The 17,316-nt window shown below is 46.9% G+C and overlaps 2 protein-coding genes across 9 annotated transcripts in view; one reads left to right on the forward strand and one right to left on the reverse strand.

The window, feature by feature from the left end:
- The window catches only part of LOC144155377 (uncharacterized), a 120,868-nt gene extending 113,968 nt beyond the window's left edge, over positions 1-6,900 (reverse strand). For 4 of the 5 annotated variants that reach the window (XR_013319568.1, XR_013319567.1, XR_013319565.1 and 1 more), the window contains exon 1: positions 6,754-6,850. Coding sequence is in view for 1 of the 5 variants with exons in the window: in XM_077686759.1 (XP_077542885.1) it covers positions 6,754-6,825 (72 nt within the window). In the remaining 4 variants the exon portion in view is untranslated. Of the gene's footprint in view, positions 1-6,753 lie in introns of all 5 variants that reach the window. The other variant, XM_077686759.1, reaches the window with a different exon arrangement.
- The window catches only part of Cyld (ubiquitin carboxyl-terminal hydrolase CYLD), a 95,908-nt gene that overhangs the window by 38,992 nt on the left and 39,600 nt on the right, over positions 1-17,316 (forward strand). For 2 of the 4 annotated variants that reach the window (XM_077686755.1, XM_077686758.1), the window contains 2 exons: positions 12,227-12,277; positions 16,030-16,080. In XM_077686755.1, the coding sequence (XP_077542881.1) occupies positions 12,227-12,277; positions 16,030-16,080 (102 nt within the window). The remainder of the gene's footprint in view (positions 1-12,226; positions 12,278-16,029; positions 16,081-17,316) is intronic. The other 2 variants (XM_077686756.1, XM_077686757.1) reach the window with 1 other exon arrangement.

The following is a 17,316-nucleotide window of genomic DNA, read 5'->3' on the forward strand; positions in this document are numbered from 1 at the left end:
GCTCTCGCATTTATGTGAACTGAATGGTCTGCCTTACGCAGCCTTTACAGATGGACGTTTATTTTTGAGGCAAACGCCTTCTGTGCCCCATTCTGCAAAAAGGCACCATTGTTGCTGTAGTTGCCCGGTCAAGAACATGGCCGTCGCTATAAAGGCTAAATGAAGAACATATGATCCGATGAGATTTCAACCTAGGTCTGCACAGTAGCAGCCCAGTGCTCTACCAACTGTGCTGTCTCCCTGCATGTTGCCAACACAACAAAAGTTGTTTTTATGGTTCCTTTCTTCGTGGCACTTGCCCACGCGGGGTATCGGCCAGGAATCTGGAGCTTCGAGGGGCTAATGCGCCCGCTTCACAAAATTCCACAAAACATCAACTGTATACATAAAAGCTGTAGAATAGTACTTGCCTAATGACAACTGAATGTGATGGTACACGTACGGTATAGCTCATGTACGGTATCACTCCGCCTAAGCGATGGACCCGGATGTCAGCGGGTGCGTGGAGCGTGCGATTTAAAGGGACCCTGCAACACTTTTTGTACAGTGCAAGTACACCTGTGCGACATTTACATTACACTGCCAGGAATACCTGAGCCAAATATTACACGTGCACATGAAGTGGTAAGCGTGCAAATGGCTGTGAAAGACGCGGAAAAACCAACCGCGCTTCCTTCAATTCTCCTCATTATGCACCCCTGGCATGCCCTAAATGACGTCATTTGGGCCATGCCTGTCCTATTGACTGTCGCTGGTCAACTTCGTGGCTATTTCTCGCATTTCCTGTGACGATCTGCCGTTGTCGGCGCTGTGTATCAACCTCTTCTACGCCTGAATCAGAACACATAGTTTTGCCGTTTCTTTTGTGTTTTGAGTGCGCGCAGAGTTTGAGTGACGGACTCAGTCCTCCCCTTTCAACGAGACCATGTGACAACAAACATTTATTGCGTCAAGATCGCCCTACCAGCCTGAGCGCGCGCTTGCGAGCAGGCAGCTGTGCCTGCTTTTTTGTGGCACCAGACCGGAAATAGTCCCCTCCACGTTGTGGATAAAAGGAGAAAACTCCCTGGCACGTGATATACTGAAGGCCGCTGAAGAGAACGCCGCGAGCCGCCCCCATCTCCGGGAGAGAGCGCGCAGCTTTCGTCGCGTTGTCTGCGGTCAAGTTGAGAGGGAACAATTACGTGCGATTTCTCATCGCATGCAGTTTCGGTGATAGTGAATGGATTTTTGCGGGAGAAGATTGCTCGGACAATAGACCAAAATACATTCCCAGTAGTCGTCTGCCTTTTCTCATGTAGTTAGTCGTCGCTGCAGTAGTTTATAAGCATATCAAGTCCAAAAAATCGAGGAAACAACTTGTGACAAGTTCAATATTTCCAGTAGCGCAATTGTGCTGCGCGGAGCGACATCCGGCTGCGGTGGTGAGGCACAGCGGCAACTTCCGTTGCCGTTCTTAACTTGTACCCGAGTATAGAACAGGTGTGCAGCAGCTGCAGAACCCCAATTCTAGGTCGGTTGTGGCGTGTGACAGTCGTCTTGCCAATGTAATTCGCACTATAAAACGTACAAAAGAAAGCGAAGGAGGAGACATACACTGCAGCAGCAAAGAAGCCGGTTGAAGTAATTCATGCCAAAAGACAAAGAAACAAAATAAAAAAATGAGAGTCAAGTATGATGTAGCAGTAAAGAAGTTTAGTATCACCGGGCTTTCGCCACTAAAGCACGTAAGCAGAGTTAAGTGACCAAGGAATTTTTTGCATGCCTTCTGCCATCTCGCTGTTACTGGTCTTTCCAAAACGGTTGCATTTGAGCTTGATGTCCTCACCTAGCATACAGGACTACCATTGGGTCATTGAATAACTTGCCTTCATGGGGAGACAGAAAAATAAAAGAATCTCCATTCGCTAAAAAAATCTAGTACTATATCTTAGAAACGGTCTCATCTAGACACAACCAGTGTTACACTACTGCTACTATTTTGTTTCAATGGACTCTTGTTCATGCACTTCCCCATTATGACACAAAGGCTAAATTTAGAAGGCAGAAATTGGAAAGTTGGATTGCTTTCTATTGCTTTGTGATCAATTTTGGCTAAATGGCAGCAGATATGAGAAACAGCTAGGTTATGCTGCTACGTTGCCATATAAAAAAAACGTTTTAGTTTAGCAGGCTACTGTAGTCCAGGAAGAGTCCCTGGGCTGTACGCTATCTAGACCAGTGATTCGAGTAGGCCCATAGATTTTTATTTTAAAGACAAGAATCTTTCTCTGGCTACCTGAACACGGAAATTTTGATCCATCTGTATGTCTGTCCTTCGATTCAACCACCTGGCCAAAGTTAATCTAAATGGTGAACGATACGTTTCTATAGCCACAGGCTATAGAAACATCCAAGTTTGGTGGCACTGTTCAGAATTTTCAACATTGTTGAGCCAAAACAAAACATTATGATATCAGAGGCAAAACATCAATACATAAGTGATATTTGTAGTGTTCCTTTATTAAAAATACATGGGTGCTTGATTTAATTAAAAAATACTCCCAGAAAAAATACAAATGCGATCGGCCATGGCCCTCCTGACAGCATTCTAAGAAGTCAAACAGCAACAGTAACGAAAGGTCCCAAAAGATGGCGCGTGGAATATGCATGGAGAGCGGGTAGTCGGGTGCCTTGATTCATGCGCCTCTCTGCCGTTAGGCAACGCTGGCATTGAGGCTCCCAGCATGGAGCAGTGGAATGCGGTAAATTTAAATTGACTTGAGCAAACCTCTCACGTGTTTGTCTTGAAAGGAGCGAGACGGGAGAGGAACAGCATGAGAGGTGAGCGGGAAAGAGAAGGAAGGCATTTACTTGGCAGGAAGGCATTTACTTGGAAAGACGATTATCGTCTTTTGATGACATTTGCAACGAAGTGAGCAGATACGCAGCCAATTTTTTCTCCCCATCTCTCTAGGTTTAAATTTGCAGCTACGGGTACCACACCTACATGTTGGCTATGAGAAGGGCGTGAGGGTGAAAAAAAAGTGGAAAGCTGTGCATCAATTTAGGCCAGAAGGTTTTTTTTCCAACAGGCCTGCCCTCCCCTCCCTTAAAACCGTGTTTCAAACCGGCACACATTAAAGCACTTTTTTTGCTGTCCTTGCTTTGAGCTATAGGCATTAAATATGATAAAGACTATAACAGTGCGACAAACACTTATTTGGCTTTCAAAATATTGCTTTAACTTAGACTGCAGAGTTTGGTATTGAAGGAGAAATAACTACACTTGCGATACTCTGATGATGTTCCGCGTCATCGACGTGCTAACATTTGATTACAACAAAAGCAGAATTCTGTGGTAAGCTTGATTGCCCCACGTATAACTGATTTCTATGACCCCTTATGATCCTGGGCTGGCCCTTGCTCCTAGTGGCCTTTCCTTGAGTTGTGCCACGGTAGCTCCTTCCAAAATATGTAAAAATAGTCCCTCTTGGCTCTTTTTGTTGGTGGTGTGCAGGTGGCCCATTTACTTTTTGCTGTGGCTATGCCTCCCTTCCCCACACTTGGCACAAATCCCAGTGCGGCCCCGCCTGTTTTTAGCCTGCTGCCCCTCCTTGCGTTAGTGGCCCACTCTCTAGCTCTGTTGTTGTCGAGCTGCGCCAAGCGATTCGCAGTGCCGCTGGCAACAGCGCTGCAGTTTGAGCAGAGGACCGGAGCGACAGTTTGAGCTGCGCCACTTGCACAACTGCTAAGGTCAAGAGTGCTGCTTGTACACACGCGTGCTGGATATCCTCGCAAGGGTCTCTGCTGGCTGTGGATGAAAGAAGAGGTTGAATGCAATGGTGTTGTGCCCCGGCACTTCAGTTCAAGCCGCTCAACGTGCAGTGCATTCTGTGCGATTGTGAATGGAAGGTTGTGCCATAGTCGTTGGAATGTTGCAGTGCCCTTCACCTCGCATTATTTTGGATATTGCTTTTGTGGCCTGCCCTCTGGATTTTGAAGACACACATTCATAAAGGTCAGAGGGTTCGAGCACTACCGATTTCGCCAGGTGCCACACTGCATGAATGCGTAGCGCTTCCTTGGTTCAACCAGGCGTTTGCTGGAAGATGATACGGTACAGCGTGCACTAGCTATCCTAATTGCGAACCAAGAGGATATTTTTGTTTGAACAAGCTGCCCGAGGAAAGCACTCGTTAGTGGCTGGAGAGCCATGTTTTGGTTGCGGCAACACGTTCTGCCTCTTGTTGAAGGGCTTCAGGAGAGGGAGACAAGCCCTGGGGCAGAGTCATTCCGCTCAGCACTTTCAGATGGGGCCGAGTCATTTTACTCTGCACTTTCTGGCCACAGGAGCAGCGTTTACTACGATGCAGAGTCTTCAGACCTCAATTCATCTGACTCAGACTCCAGATATTGTGACGCAGATGAAGACTTTTTGCGTGAGCATACCCCAGAAATCGCAACCGAATTGAAAGGTGCTGTCAGTAAAGAGGGCACACTGGATGAAGCGTATGAAAGCTTTAGCTATGGAAAGATTTTTGAAGACGTGTATGGGTCAGTCGTGCATAGGCCACCGCTGCTAAGCGATAGGAAAAAGCGTCAAGACAACAAAACTGAAAGGCAACCACCCCCTCGGAAGTGGCGTCCACCTCTTAAAATCGCTGCGCGAGCAGATTTGTCCAAAGATACTGCCCCAAGAAGTGTCCACGGTAGGCAGTCTGTTGAAGGCGAGCTGCTTCCCACGAATGAAAACTTTATCCATCACGTGGAGGAAGAGTGTGGCATGGAATTGGCGGAGCCTATCGACTTAAGTGACAAAATGCAAAATCAAGGGAGCATTGGAATGCCTTTCTTTTGCCTTGAGCAAGTGGCTGAAGAATTTTCGGAGTTCATTGTGGAAGAGGCAAAACAAGATGCATGCAGATTTATGGCCAGAATTTCTGGGCATGGAAACCAAGCAAAAATGCCAAAGGACAGCGTGGGAGGAATATCAAATGATGATGCTGACAGTGCCGAGTTGGTGGAGAGTGGTGCAGCGGTAGCCAGTAAAAGTAAACTAGACTTAGTGACATCACAAGATCGCGATATTCTTGATGCCTTCAACAAACAGTTTGAACCGTGCTTTGATTCAGAAGAAGAGCCGGACAGTCAAGTATTTGAAAATGCCTCGGAGGAAGAGCTTGACCTGATACCAAATTCCAATTTGGAAGAGAGAGGTCTTTTAAACAAGAATGCTTTACTTGGAACCTTCAAAAGGTTTCCCCAGTCTACATTTAGGAGTCTGCCACACGTTCATTCATTTTCAGATTGCTCAGTGAATGCTAGTCCAAAGCGTTGTGCTTCGCCTCTGTTTCACGCAAATGGCTCAGACAGCGAACTAACCGAGAAATACTGGAGGCGCCACAGTTCAGACATAGCTGATAACGTGACACAGCACAAGAAAAGCATCTCTGGAAGCAATGCACCGATCAGCTACCTTGACGGGAGTAACCACTCGTGCTTGAACCTTTCCAATGGCAATGTGGATAGCACTGCGGATACTGCGTCAAGTGCAGGTGTGGATGCTACTTGTATTTCCGAGCCTACAGACAAAGCTCACTGCTCTGTAGAAGTTGCACATCCTACTATGCACATCGGATGTCCACCCCTAGCACGTTTTCAAACGTTGTCCAGAGAAACACAATCAGACTCCAGTCCTTGTCGTCCATCACGGAAATTCTCGCACGGAAATAAGAACAATATGCCCGCACCAGTGCAAGAAAAAAGCACTGCTTCAATGACTGGTTGTCCCAAACCACCTCCCCGTTCACCCCGTGATACGACGCAAAGAGTTCAGTGTCCGGAAAGTTTTCCCCAAAGTAGTGGTGATCGTCGTCATTGCTGTGCTGAAACAGGAAAAACTGAGGTTAAAGATCAGACTGGGCTCGATAGTGAATTATGCAGTGAAGGCTCTGCCAAAGTGCCATTGAGGCGCAAAAAGTCCAAGCAGCGACCTCAGCCATCCCAAGATCCAGTTCCTAAAAATAACAGTTCATCAGAAGCATCTAGTGAGCCTAAAGTCAGTCATCAGTTTCCCGAAGCAAACCCAAATTTGACTAACAACAGTGCAGAACTGTCAGCTAAACGCGAGTCTGAATCAGTGAGACCAGAACTTTTCCATGAAGAAAAATATGATGAAAGTGACGAGGACCTGTCTTTCTCATCTTCTGCAAGCTCAGAGTGCGGTGCAGAGCCTGAAGGTGAAATGTTGAGACTGCCCTTTTCGTTGGCGCAACTGACAGGAAAGCTGTTCGAAGATGACTGTCCCCTGGATATTGTTTCATTTCACGTGGTTGACAACTGCGACTTTCTGAATGACACCTGCGGAGATGATGCACAATATATGGTGAAACTAGGGCCAAATAATGATCTGTCAGCATTTTTAGTGGATCCCGACACAAGCGAACATTCTGAACTGGAAGACGACAGTGATTTTGAGAGCGTGTTTGGAGATTCTACGTCCCTGTCATTTCAAGATAGCTATGTTGACTGTGGAAGGCCCGGTTCTGCCACGCCAGAGGAAAGTTACAGAGAGAATGGAAACGACCTTGATCTCAAAAATACGCGGGAAGAACAGCTGGATTCAGGAGAGTCGGGCTCAAATATTCCTACCCGTCCCAAAAGAAAACTTTCCCGCCCTTTGCCCGGAAGCACGAGCCCAGCGACAAGCAGTGCGTCTCTATCTTGCGATGCGGCTGTAGAAGCACAAAAGAAAACCGACGTGAAACTTGCCTCTCTTGGAGCAACAGCGTCCGACAACGTGGCCGACGCGCTCACAGATGAAACGTGCGCACCCGGCGTCATACAGCTTGAAAACGACTGCTTTGCGGGCGGAATTGTTGGAACTGACGCCGTGAGCCGAAGCAGTGCGTCGGCGGAAGCTGGAACTCGCCGAGAAAAGGACGCATTGAAGCAGGCCGCAGTGACCTTATCGTGTTCTGTAACTCCTCCCCCTCCTCCTTCAGTTTCCGGCTCTTATCAGGAAACGCCAGAAGCAGGGGTTGGGTGCGATAAGCCAGACCTGGATAAAACAAGGGGCAGCAGTTTCCCTGGCACAGCAGCTGTGGCTAGTGCCTCACGGGCCAACGAACACGGCGAAATGGTTTCACCTAGTGTCGATGAATCAACGCAGCTGATTAACGATGCAGATATTCGCACACTGAAGAAACATTTCCTGGAGGCGTTTCGGGGTAAGCCTTCGCGTACACTTCATGCTGATTTGTGTGTTTACCGGGTTCTGTTTGCCCTTGTTCAATGTTACGATGTTAAGGCAGGTGCGCTGTGCTGTCGTGCGTGTGTTGAGACGTAGTGCGGTTTCTGTTTTGTCTGCGCCTGGGAGTTCGGCACTGCGTGTCGTTACTCTGGGAGTAAGAGGAATGAGGACACAGTGCTTGTGCCCTTCTTCCTCTTGTGCGTTCGGCCCTCGTTTTGAAATGACGTGGCGTGAGCAGAGTATATGTTTTCCTTGGTTTCGGAGTTGTGTGGGCATGCGAGAAACGGAAAAAAACAGCTCCGCTAGTGTAGGAAAGAGAACGGCGGCTGGAAGTGACGCACACACCCTCGCCCTCGGGTCGCTTCGACGACCAACTCCGGCCGCTCCGGCTGCATGGCGGACAGGGAGGGGCGGTTGGTGGTGGTTATAGTGAACTAGAATGATCTAGTGGCGCGAACGGCGAGGAAGGGGCGTGCTCTTCTGTGTAGAAAACACCAGGTGGCGCTGCTGCGCCATCTTCGAAAGGCGCCGCCGCGGCAGGCTGTCGCTGTTCCGATGTTGGGTAGTAATTAACCTTTACAAAAAAAAAAAAAAAAAAAAAAAGGCTACTTGCGTCTGGCATCCCCGTACCTTGCTAGGAACGTTTTGTTGCAAATCTGCCCGTTTGAGCTGTAGGGAAACGGCTATAAATCGAGTTGTTTGGTGTCATCTGCTACCTGCGCAGACGATCGATGCGAGCGTACGCGTTCGATGTGCTGCCGGCGGACAACTGCTATGTTTAATTCTTTACGAATGGATTTACTTTTTTATATTTACTGTAATAAAGTCCCGGCATGAACCTACTTGTGAATTTCACTCTACAAAAGCAAATTATACCCAGTATTCACGCGTGCAGTAGCACCCGGCTGATTTTCTCAGCAGCAAAGTTTGCAATGAACAAATTACCTTCAGAGGAAACTTTCCCCAGGCACTTAGTGCTGAAGGCTGCGTCTCCAAATGTGTCGTTTGAGATCGCAGATTCGGTGTTAGCACGTGTAATACATCACTAAACCTCCTAGCCGTCATGGCCCCTTTGCAGGCCGAACTGCTGTCAGCTTCTTGCAGCACACTGTTCGCAACAGCTAGGGAATATATTTCACCGCTCCCGCATAACACACCACGAAAAGAATGTTTGCGACGACACTTTGTCGTCATGTGGATAGAAGAGCACAGATTTCTCGTGAAAAATGTCTAGCTTTTTTTTTTTCTTCGTATCGATGTCGTAGCGAAAAGAACGTTTCGATCGTCGGCACAATTTATCCGGCACCAGAGCTTTGAAGGAAGCTTGACTTCTTGAAGATGGCTCATTGTGAAAGCATCCCATTCCACAGAACTTGCGACTTCATTTGATGAGCACTGCGGAGAGACAGAAGCCTCGTGGTGTGGATGGTGCACCTCATCTTTTTCGGCTCTTCAGCTTTGTCGTGGCTTGCTGGCTGCCGAAACTGAAACTCTTGTCGTTGTCCGCCTTTTCCTTTGCGGCTTCCGCGTGCATGCTCCGTACAGAATTCGACGCACAGTCAGGCAGGATGGTAGGTACAGCACCTGGAGCCAGTGACAGCTTCCCGCGTGCAAGTCGCACTTCACAGCCGTTTATTACGTGGATGTAACCCCGCAATAAGCACTCGGGCTCAAAGTGGCGTTCACCAACGGCTGAAGATATGGTCAAGAGTTTGTCCAGTCTTCCCAAATTTTGTTCCCACTTTTTGCACAGTTCATCGTCCAGGGGAGCGGCGAAAAAAGACGCCTTGGGAGCACCTGCAGGGTAACCACTGTGACAACCCGGAGCAAAGCAATAGGTGTCCGTCCTTCGTTTTGACATCGCGTACCCGGCCTGGCCAACCTCTATTCGACAGCACTCGCAATAACTATATTCCTGACGATTGCATACCTCTTGCTTCTGTAGGGGAACATCACGGAAACGTAAAACACGCAGAAAATGAAAGGCCGGCCTCGGCCATAAACAGACGGAGAGTCTGTCCGACCGCGCGCCGCCAACGTATCGCACATCCGCTCGTATCGTCTGCGCCGCTAGCAGACGATTTGTTTGTAGCCGTTGCCCGATGGCTCAAACGGGTCTGATAAGCAACAAAACGTTCCTAGAAAAGTACAGGGACAACACAAGTGAGCATCTTTCTTCCATAAAGGTTAATTACTGTACCACAGTAAAAAACGGCAGCGGCAATAGCTGGCGAGCGCCCCAAGGAACGGCCCGTGCAGCGGCGGTACCGTTTTCGGAGAAGGCGCAGTGGCGCCCCTGGCGGCGGTAGACGCGCTTTGCTTCAGCCGAACGCTGCAAAGCGCTCCCGTTCGCGCCACTGGATCAAGACATTCTATGGTCTCCTCGATTTGGCTACACTTTCTGCACCAGTTCAGGCGGTGCAGCACTCGCGCACTCGATTTGCCAGTGCACCTTGCGCCACCTGCACTTCGGCCCTCGATTTGACGCCGTGCTGCACCAGTTCTTCTACACTTCTGCACTAGCCCCTGTGCGAGTTCTCGTCTCGTGCAAGGTGTAGCTTGCGAAAGAACTGGCGCTGCACTTGCACGGCACTTTTGTGAACTAGTGCAGAAAGTGTAGCCGAATCGAGGAGACCACTAGTTCACTGTAGTGGTGGTGGTGGTGGTGATGATGATGATGATGATGATAAATGGCCTCCCCTTCGAATCTGTGTAGAGTTCCTCTATATAGCTGTAGCTATATAGAGGAACTCTAAATCTGTGTGACGACATGCGCCATCGCCTATGTTGTTCACTTAATTAAATTTACCTGGAGTACAATTCTCATTTTTTTCAATTCTGCCCTGCTGCCATCCCTGGCCGTGATGACCCTTTATCAACTTCTTGCCTGCATTTTTTCCACCAGTATTCTAGTCACTGTTTAGTAATATCCACTGCTGACCCGTTAATGCTGCCATCAACTGCGAAACCCAGTGCCTCAGGAAGTAGAACTTTCCCCTCAATTCTAGCTGGCTGGATTTCTTGGCATTGTATTACTATGTGGTTGATTGTCTTTGTCCCTGCCACAGCTCACACAGCGCTCGTCCTGTCTGGTTCCTTTCCTCGTGCATTTTGTCCTACCGCGCTGTTTTTACATCATGTCGACCTACCAACTCGCCCAACTTTCCATCCTGTCACATGTCTCATTCTGGGTCGAATATTTGTTCATGCACATTCTAGTTCTCGAGCAGCCAGCCCTTGCTTCAAAGAGGAACGCACTGCCTTTATTATCATAAAAGTTCTCTTTCGTGGTCTCTTAAGAGTTGGCCTGCTTTACGAATTCCCAATGATCCCATCTTTTCCATCCTCTGTCCACATCAGTGTCTCTGCTTCCTTCACTTTCTTTCTAACTGCCTCCGATTGATTGGTCGCCACGGTCATGTAGTATTTAATCGTCAGCTTTCGTGTCCAATGGAGTAAGCGGTTTTCAGTATGTGATGTACATCCTAGTGGCGGGCCACATATGCCCAGTGGGAATAAGTTATGGGAGTTGGTTTCCCACCTTGGTACGGAAAGGTAGGGAAAGAGAATCTGTCAGCGTGCAAGCCTTTTGATTCGGCCCAGTATTACGTTTGAGGCCATTTCCTGCTACTGTTACCTACCTTGCTGTGCAATTTTCTTGCTACACAATGACGTTAGATAGCAGGAGCTGGTGCCAGACACGATGGTGGGCCAAATCAAAAGGCTCGTGCGCCACTCTTTCCAAACCAAGGTTGGATGGACATGAATGGTCGCAATTTATTCCCACTGCACCTATGCGACCCGGCACCAGGATGTGGAGCATGTACCGAAAGCTACGCACTCAGTTGTCCATGCTTCAATTTACCTCGCTGAAACAGCTCCCTCACATGGTAACAATCTGCGGCAAGCAAATTCTTGGCTACCTTTGTATCTTTCTGAGCAATATGGGCACAATACTGAGTTTAAAACGCGCGTGTATTGAGCTTACGCCGCACATTGTAGGTCCGCAGGTGGTCAAAATAATTCTGGAGCCCTCCGCGATGGCGCGCCTCATAGCCCAGGTGCAGCTTCAGCACATTAATCCTATGGGACTTACTACTTCATGACCCACGAACTTAAAAATCGTGCACCAATACGAGGAGCTTTACAAATGCATATCGATGTTCACTATGGCCTAGTTTGCTTCTTTTAAAGGTGTGTCACTACTGTACTGAAATAAAAAGTAAAACTTTTGCTTGCTAGACAGCTGGTGCCATCTAAGGAAAACTGGATGAACCAAAATGTGTTTCGTGCTTATTTTTTATTTCAGTAAAGAAGTAATATATTTCTAAGAGAAGCAAACTAGGCCGTTAGGAACATTTCTATCAATTTGTAGAACCTTTCGTATCGGTGCACAATGCTTTTTAAAAAGCCCGTGGGTCATGAATTGGTAAGTTCCATAGGAATGTGATCAAGTGAGTCCCCCTTAAACCCCATAATCGGAATCTGAGTTTGGTTGGGATGAAGAGGTGTCTCTTGGGTGTAGTAGGAAACAGGTTTGTTTTATCCTACTTGTTTGGGCCGTAGTTACAAAGATGCACACCTGCACACAAATTCTTTGGAAAGTTCCCCACTTTTTCTTGCATTTGCACATAGGACCAGTAGTGCTACTGTGTGGCTGTCAACGAATGAGTGATGTGCACCCCACCCTGGCTGGCATCCCCTTCAGCTTTGTGAAGAGTTGGATGGGACAAAGTGCGCCCTTCCTTCCCTACTGAGCAGTACTTTTAGCATTGCATAACCATGTTTCTCGCAAGGAGGCGCTAACCAGCTTCCAACTTCCTTTCTGGGGCCATCCTCTCTGTTTTTGTTGTAGGATGAATGAACAAACACATGGAAAAGCGTATGGCACTTCACAAAGCACTGCTTGTTTTGCTCTTCATATAAAATTTACCACGAGCTGTAGCTTATCTTATGCAATTAGATTTAATCTCCTTGTTTTTGTCTCTTTAGAGTATGGGGAAGAACAGAAACCTGATGGGAGCCCTGTGCAGGTCCACAGCGGTAAGTCACAAGCTGTTTTTGGCTGTCATTTCAGTATAATAGCCAGTGCCAGAATGTTTCAGGTCTACTACAGCCTAAATCTTGAGGCTTTTGCCCGGTCAAGCCCATTGTACTTGTGGGCTTGCTTAGCGTTGACTGACTGGTAGTATTCCCTCCTTATTTTTCCCTTTTTACTTCTAGTGCAAGGAGAACTCTTCACAAACCATTATATGGGAATACAAACTTGGGCTAGTTGGTACATTACGACAAGGAAAAACAGCGCAGAAAACGAGGACAGTGCCCTGTCTGTCCGGTCGTCGTAGTTTGTCCTCGTTTTGTGTGCCGTTTTTCCTTGTCATTATATGGAAACATCCATATATGTACCCTTTCCTCGCTCTGTCTCCCTCCTGTCCCTGTACTTTTTTTTCGTGTGTGAATTGGCTAACACAGTACAGCAAAGTTTGTTCAACTTGACACTTTCTCATATCATTACTTAATTGTTTTAGTTGTCATATTCTAATTTTTGCTGTCTGAAATTTTCAAGGCTTGTTTACAGTGCACATATCTTCTTTGCCTACTACTTTATTATTTTCTGATATTGACCACCACCATAGGTAATTTACTGTTTGTGGATTCCCATGCCTTAGGGAAGCTTCTTGTTTCATGATTTTTTTTTTTATATATAGCAAAATTAGGGCGCTAATTTTGCATTACCGAGTGAACAAAAGTGGTTACCAGCACTACCTAAATGGTCTTCTAAAAGTTGATTATTACAAATCTAACCTTTTAATGTAAGGGTAATATTTTTGTAATAAGGGCAATTGTTAGGGCCAATGCTTTGCTGCTGCTTACCTTCGTAATGTTCGAGGTCTATCAGGCATGGGATCATGTGAAAGGATTCGTACTCCTTCGCAGTGGCATAAATCCAGAAAAATCACAAGGGGGACACGCATCTTCCATTGGTGGCCTTTTTGTTTTTGTAAATACAGTTTTTAAGAAATATTCCACGCAATGGGGGTTCAGGACCCCCATGATCCCGCCATGATTTATGCCACTGCTCCTTTACCCCATTTGTGCTGTACTGCATAGAATATTGAATACTGGAAACGTTGCTGGCAGCTGAAATTCTTTTTGCTCTTAAAGGTTTGAGCTCAAATTGGGTACTGTTGATGTGACTGTCAAGTGACTCTGACATGTAACTTGATCCAGAAAGTTATACTTTGTCTTCTTACAGAGCTACTGGTTAGTCAGTCCCCCAGGGAATTCTTTGCAGTCCCTCTTCTGTGTGTCTCAGGTCTTCATTTTCTGGGATTTAAAAATGGTCTCTTTGGTGGTTGGTGTTTTTATTAAATGTCGTACATTCATCGTTGACACCGCAGAATGGTACCCAGCCCTCTTGGTCCCCCCCTAGGAAGCTTTGTTACACACCCCATAAATTGGAATCCTCGATAAATGTTACCATGTAGATGAACAACAAGCTGTTGTCATTGAACATTGCTGAATAACAAGAGCCCTCTGGACCAGTGTGCCCCTTACGCCTGCTCTAAATATATCTGCTACTTCCTTCAGCATTACCACACCTAACCAAAATTTTTTTTACATCGTAAAAATTATTGCTTGTACTGCTAGCACATCACGCATCTAGGTATTTCAAAGTGCACCTTTCTTCCTAAAACAACAAAAAAAAAGTTGTTAATTGTATGGTGCTCTTTCTGTGTCTTCATCTCTTTTGTATCGCTTTGCCATGATATCAAATTTAAATTCATATGCACTGATGTTTCAGAGTGTAGAGACAAATTTATCAGTTTTCCTATTTATGAGTTGTCTTTAAAGGAGTACTGACACCAAATTTTGACGCCTAAAAAATGATGTAATTGGCTTCAGTAGTTTGTACAGATGCCTCACAGAAATTTTTGCAGCGATCCGAGGCCGCAATCACATCTAAAATCGAGTTTGATTGTCCCGGCCGCGAGCTTCCACAAATCGGCAGCACTAGCGAAATCGCTTTCGGCGTGACGAAACATCGGCCTGCGTGTCTGGCCGGGTCAGGGTGACGTCATATAGTCGATTTCGGAACCGGAAACGATATCCTGCGCTGCTGTTGTCGGTGGTATTCGTTTGGGCAGGAGACGTGGGTGTAGCTGTGTGAGCAATGCTTGTAAACTTTGCGCACTTTGCGTGTTCGATGTCTTTGCTCTTCAGTTCGTGGCCGGCGCATGGTGTTGCCTTGCACTGGTTCCGAAAACTGCGCGTTGCCGGCACCGCGAGGTGTGCGATGTCGACGCGCACCGCGGCGACGCGGCGGTGCGCGTCGCTGAGCTTGCCCAAGTTGTGCTATGGCAAACTCGGGGAATGCCAAGTACTGCTCGTGAAAGCCTCTCCAAGCAAATCGACGACGACGCCAAGATGCATTATTTTCCACGTGACGACATGCAGCGCTAAACGTGGACCGAGTTCGTGCGCGGCGGCGGCCGCAAGAACTGTCGCCCAAGCCAGCGGGCTCGGCGTTGCTCGGTTCAGCTTGGGTGTTGGGAACTTTAGGCTTAGTATCGTGGCGAATATTTGATCGCCGGTATCTGTACAACTGCGAATGGCCATCCCTTACACAACTTTTCAATCCACTATCATCCCCTTTTTCGCATATAGAGCTTTGGCGATAATTCCCGTTTCTGCGATCGGTGATCAAGACATCTGCCGTGGCCTATTTTGATTCTAGCGCGCAGGTGGCGGCATCTTTCGGCCGCTTGCCGCACCGCGGTGCCGGCAGTGCTGGGTCAGAGCGCCGAACCTCCGCTGGCGGTCAGCGTAGGCTTACCATCGCGGCATATATCTGAACGCCGCTTTTAAATTCAGCGCTGATAACAACCCCTAACACAATTTTTCACCACACTAACATCTACTTTCTCGCATGTGGAACTTCTTTTTCGCGATGAGATTGATTATAAGAGTGGCGACAAGCTGTTGCTATCACGGTCTGCGCCGGTTCGAGCCGCAGTGATATTAAAAAAAACGGACGACGGTGAAGACATCGCCGGCCTAATCGCCTGGCCAAATCAAGTTGTTCAGTCTGTCGGGTGGCAGCGACTCATCCGAGTCTGACGATTCAGATGACATGTCGACTCCGCGGGCGAGTGCGGACCATGTGCAATCGTAGCAGACGATGCGGCAAACGTCCCTGACGTCACGAGTGAGACAGTGACGTAAGGCTGGCCCGCTTGCAGACTGGCCTTCAAACGGCCATTTTCCCGCGCGGCGACCGAATTGGAAACTGGTTGCAATAAACGTCCTGTAATGCATTCTATGCTGGCGGCTGACGGCTTTCAATTCGATTTTCGTAATTACTGGGCCAATAGGTATTCTTTACAGCATACAACCTGAAAGCGAGAAATTTCGTGTCCGTACTCCTTTAAATCACTGTCATAGCATTGTGAAGGCAGCAATAGGTGGTTATGTATCTATTGGTTGCTTTTGCTTGTAGACACCCTATTGATATGCGGACGATGAAAAATAGCTTGCTTTGAAGTACTTAGAACTAATAAGTGTGTCAGCACAGTATAGCCCACTTATAGCGAACCCGGTTTTAACGAAATCCCTGCTATAACGACCAAATATTCTTTTCCCATTACCATTTATATACATGGATTTCATCTCCAGGTATAGCGAAAAATGGATATAACGAACTGATTTCTGTTTCGCGATGTGTTTGTTATAAGCAGGCTGGACTGCATAACAAAATTTGTTAGTGACGTTTTCTCCATTTTTTGTGTTGCCAGCCTCTAGCAATGCCATTAATCACGTCAACCCGCTGTACGAAAAGTACCAAGGTAACACTCGTGTGCTAGCATGTGTAGTTGAGCATGAGGCCTGTCTGTGTTGTCCTACCTCTTGCGTGCTGCCCTTTTACAGCACCATCCTAACTGCTTGTGTGGCACCAGGTCCTTGTGCACGTGTAGTGTGCTATGGCGAGAATTCCCCTGTGGACTTCATTTATAATAGCAGTCGCTTTTAGAGAGCTCACTTGGGCTGGCTAAAGAGATTGTGAGTCATCAGGAGCTCGCTTACTATAGATAGCTTGCACTGATGTCACTGTAGCTGCCATGTTGGTGCACTGCGTGCACCCTGAAAGGCTGCGAGCTTATCTGCTGCCCTTATCTTGAGTAGTGCTGGGAAAGCTGAGAGCGGTGCCCCAGAATAGGCAAAGGGCGGTGGTGATGTCATGTGTATTGCAGCAAGCTGGATGAAAATCTGTGCAAATTTGTTTTCTTTGTCTGGGCGGCAAAATTTTGCAGATGCATTTTTTTAAAGCTAACCTGTATAGGGTTCCGTGCATTTTTCATGTTCATGATCAAAAACGTCTTGTGGCAAAGCCAACTTTACCATAAGTGGTGAGCAGAAAATTCCTACAAAACTTCCCCAAACACTATTATATGACAATTGGCCACTAAGATGACTCTATCATTGTGCCAACTTTCATTTACTTGTTGGAATTAGTTTGTTCACAATAAATGTGTTTGTACCTTTGTTCAAATTCTGCATCACCTCTGTCGTGTGCTTAACAGCTTCGCTGTCATCCACCTTCAGAGTGGAATTTCTCAGGATTTTTTTTTTATCTTTTACAAACTGGATATAAAAATAGCAGAAAGTGAAAGATTTGGGGTGTTTTTTTTTTGTTCACATAAAGAGGTTTTACATCCCAGAGAAAACAAGAATTGTACCCCTGTTAGAATTATAAGGGTTCTGAAATGCGTTCTGGTTATAGTAAATGAACTTGTGCAGTGGTGAGGTTGCATATTTGAGAACATCTAAGCCGAATACTATCGTTTTTATTTTTTCCCCCCTGACATTAGAGAACTAACCATTACTCTGCAAAGCTTGCCACCACTTTCCTGCGCCTATTTGGAATCCCCACCATCTTTTTTGCCATTTAGTTTTAATCGCTGCTTGTGCATGTTGTGTTGTGCAGAATCCTACTATTAGTCAGGTTTTTTTTTTTCTTGCACTTCAAGTAATGCGCAAATATCCTCATTCCATCGTGTGGTCTCCATCGCCACAGATTGTTT

This window comes from Haemaphysalis longicornis, unplaced genomic scaffold (assembly GCF_048455015.1).
Source record: "Haemaphysalis longicornis isolate Haplotype H1 unplaced genomic scaffold, Haemaphysalis longicornis Haplotype H1 scaffold_1, whole genome shotgun sequence".
NCBI classification, from domain to species: Eukaryota; Metazoa; Arthropoda; class Arachnida; order Ixodida; family Ixodidae; genus Haemaphysalis; species Haemaphysalis longicornis.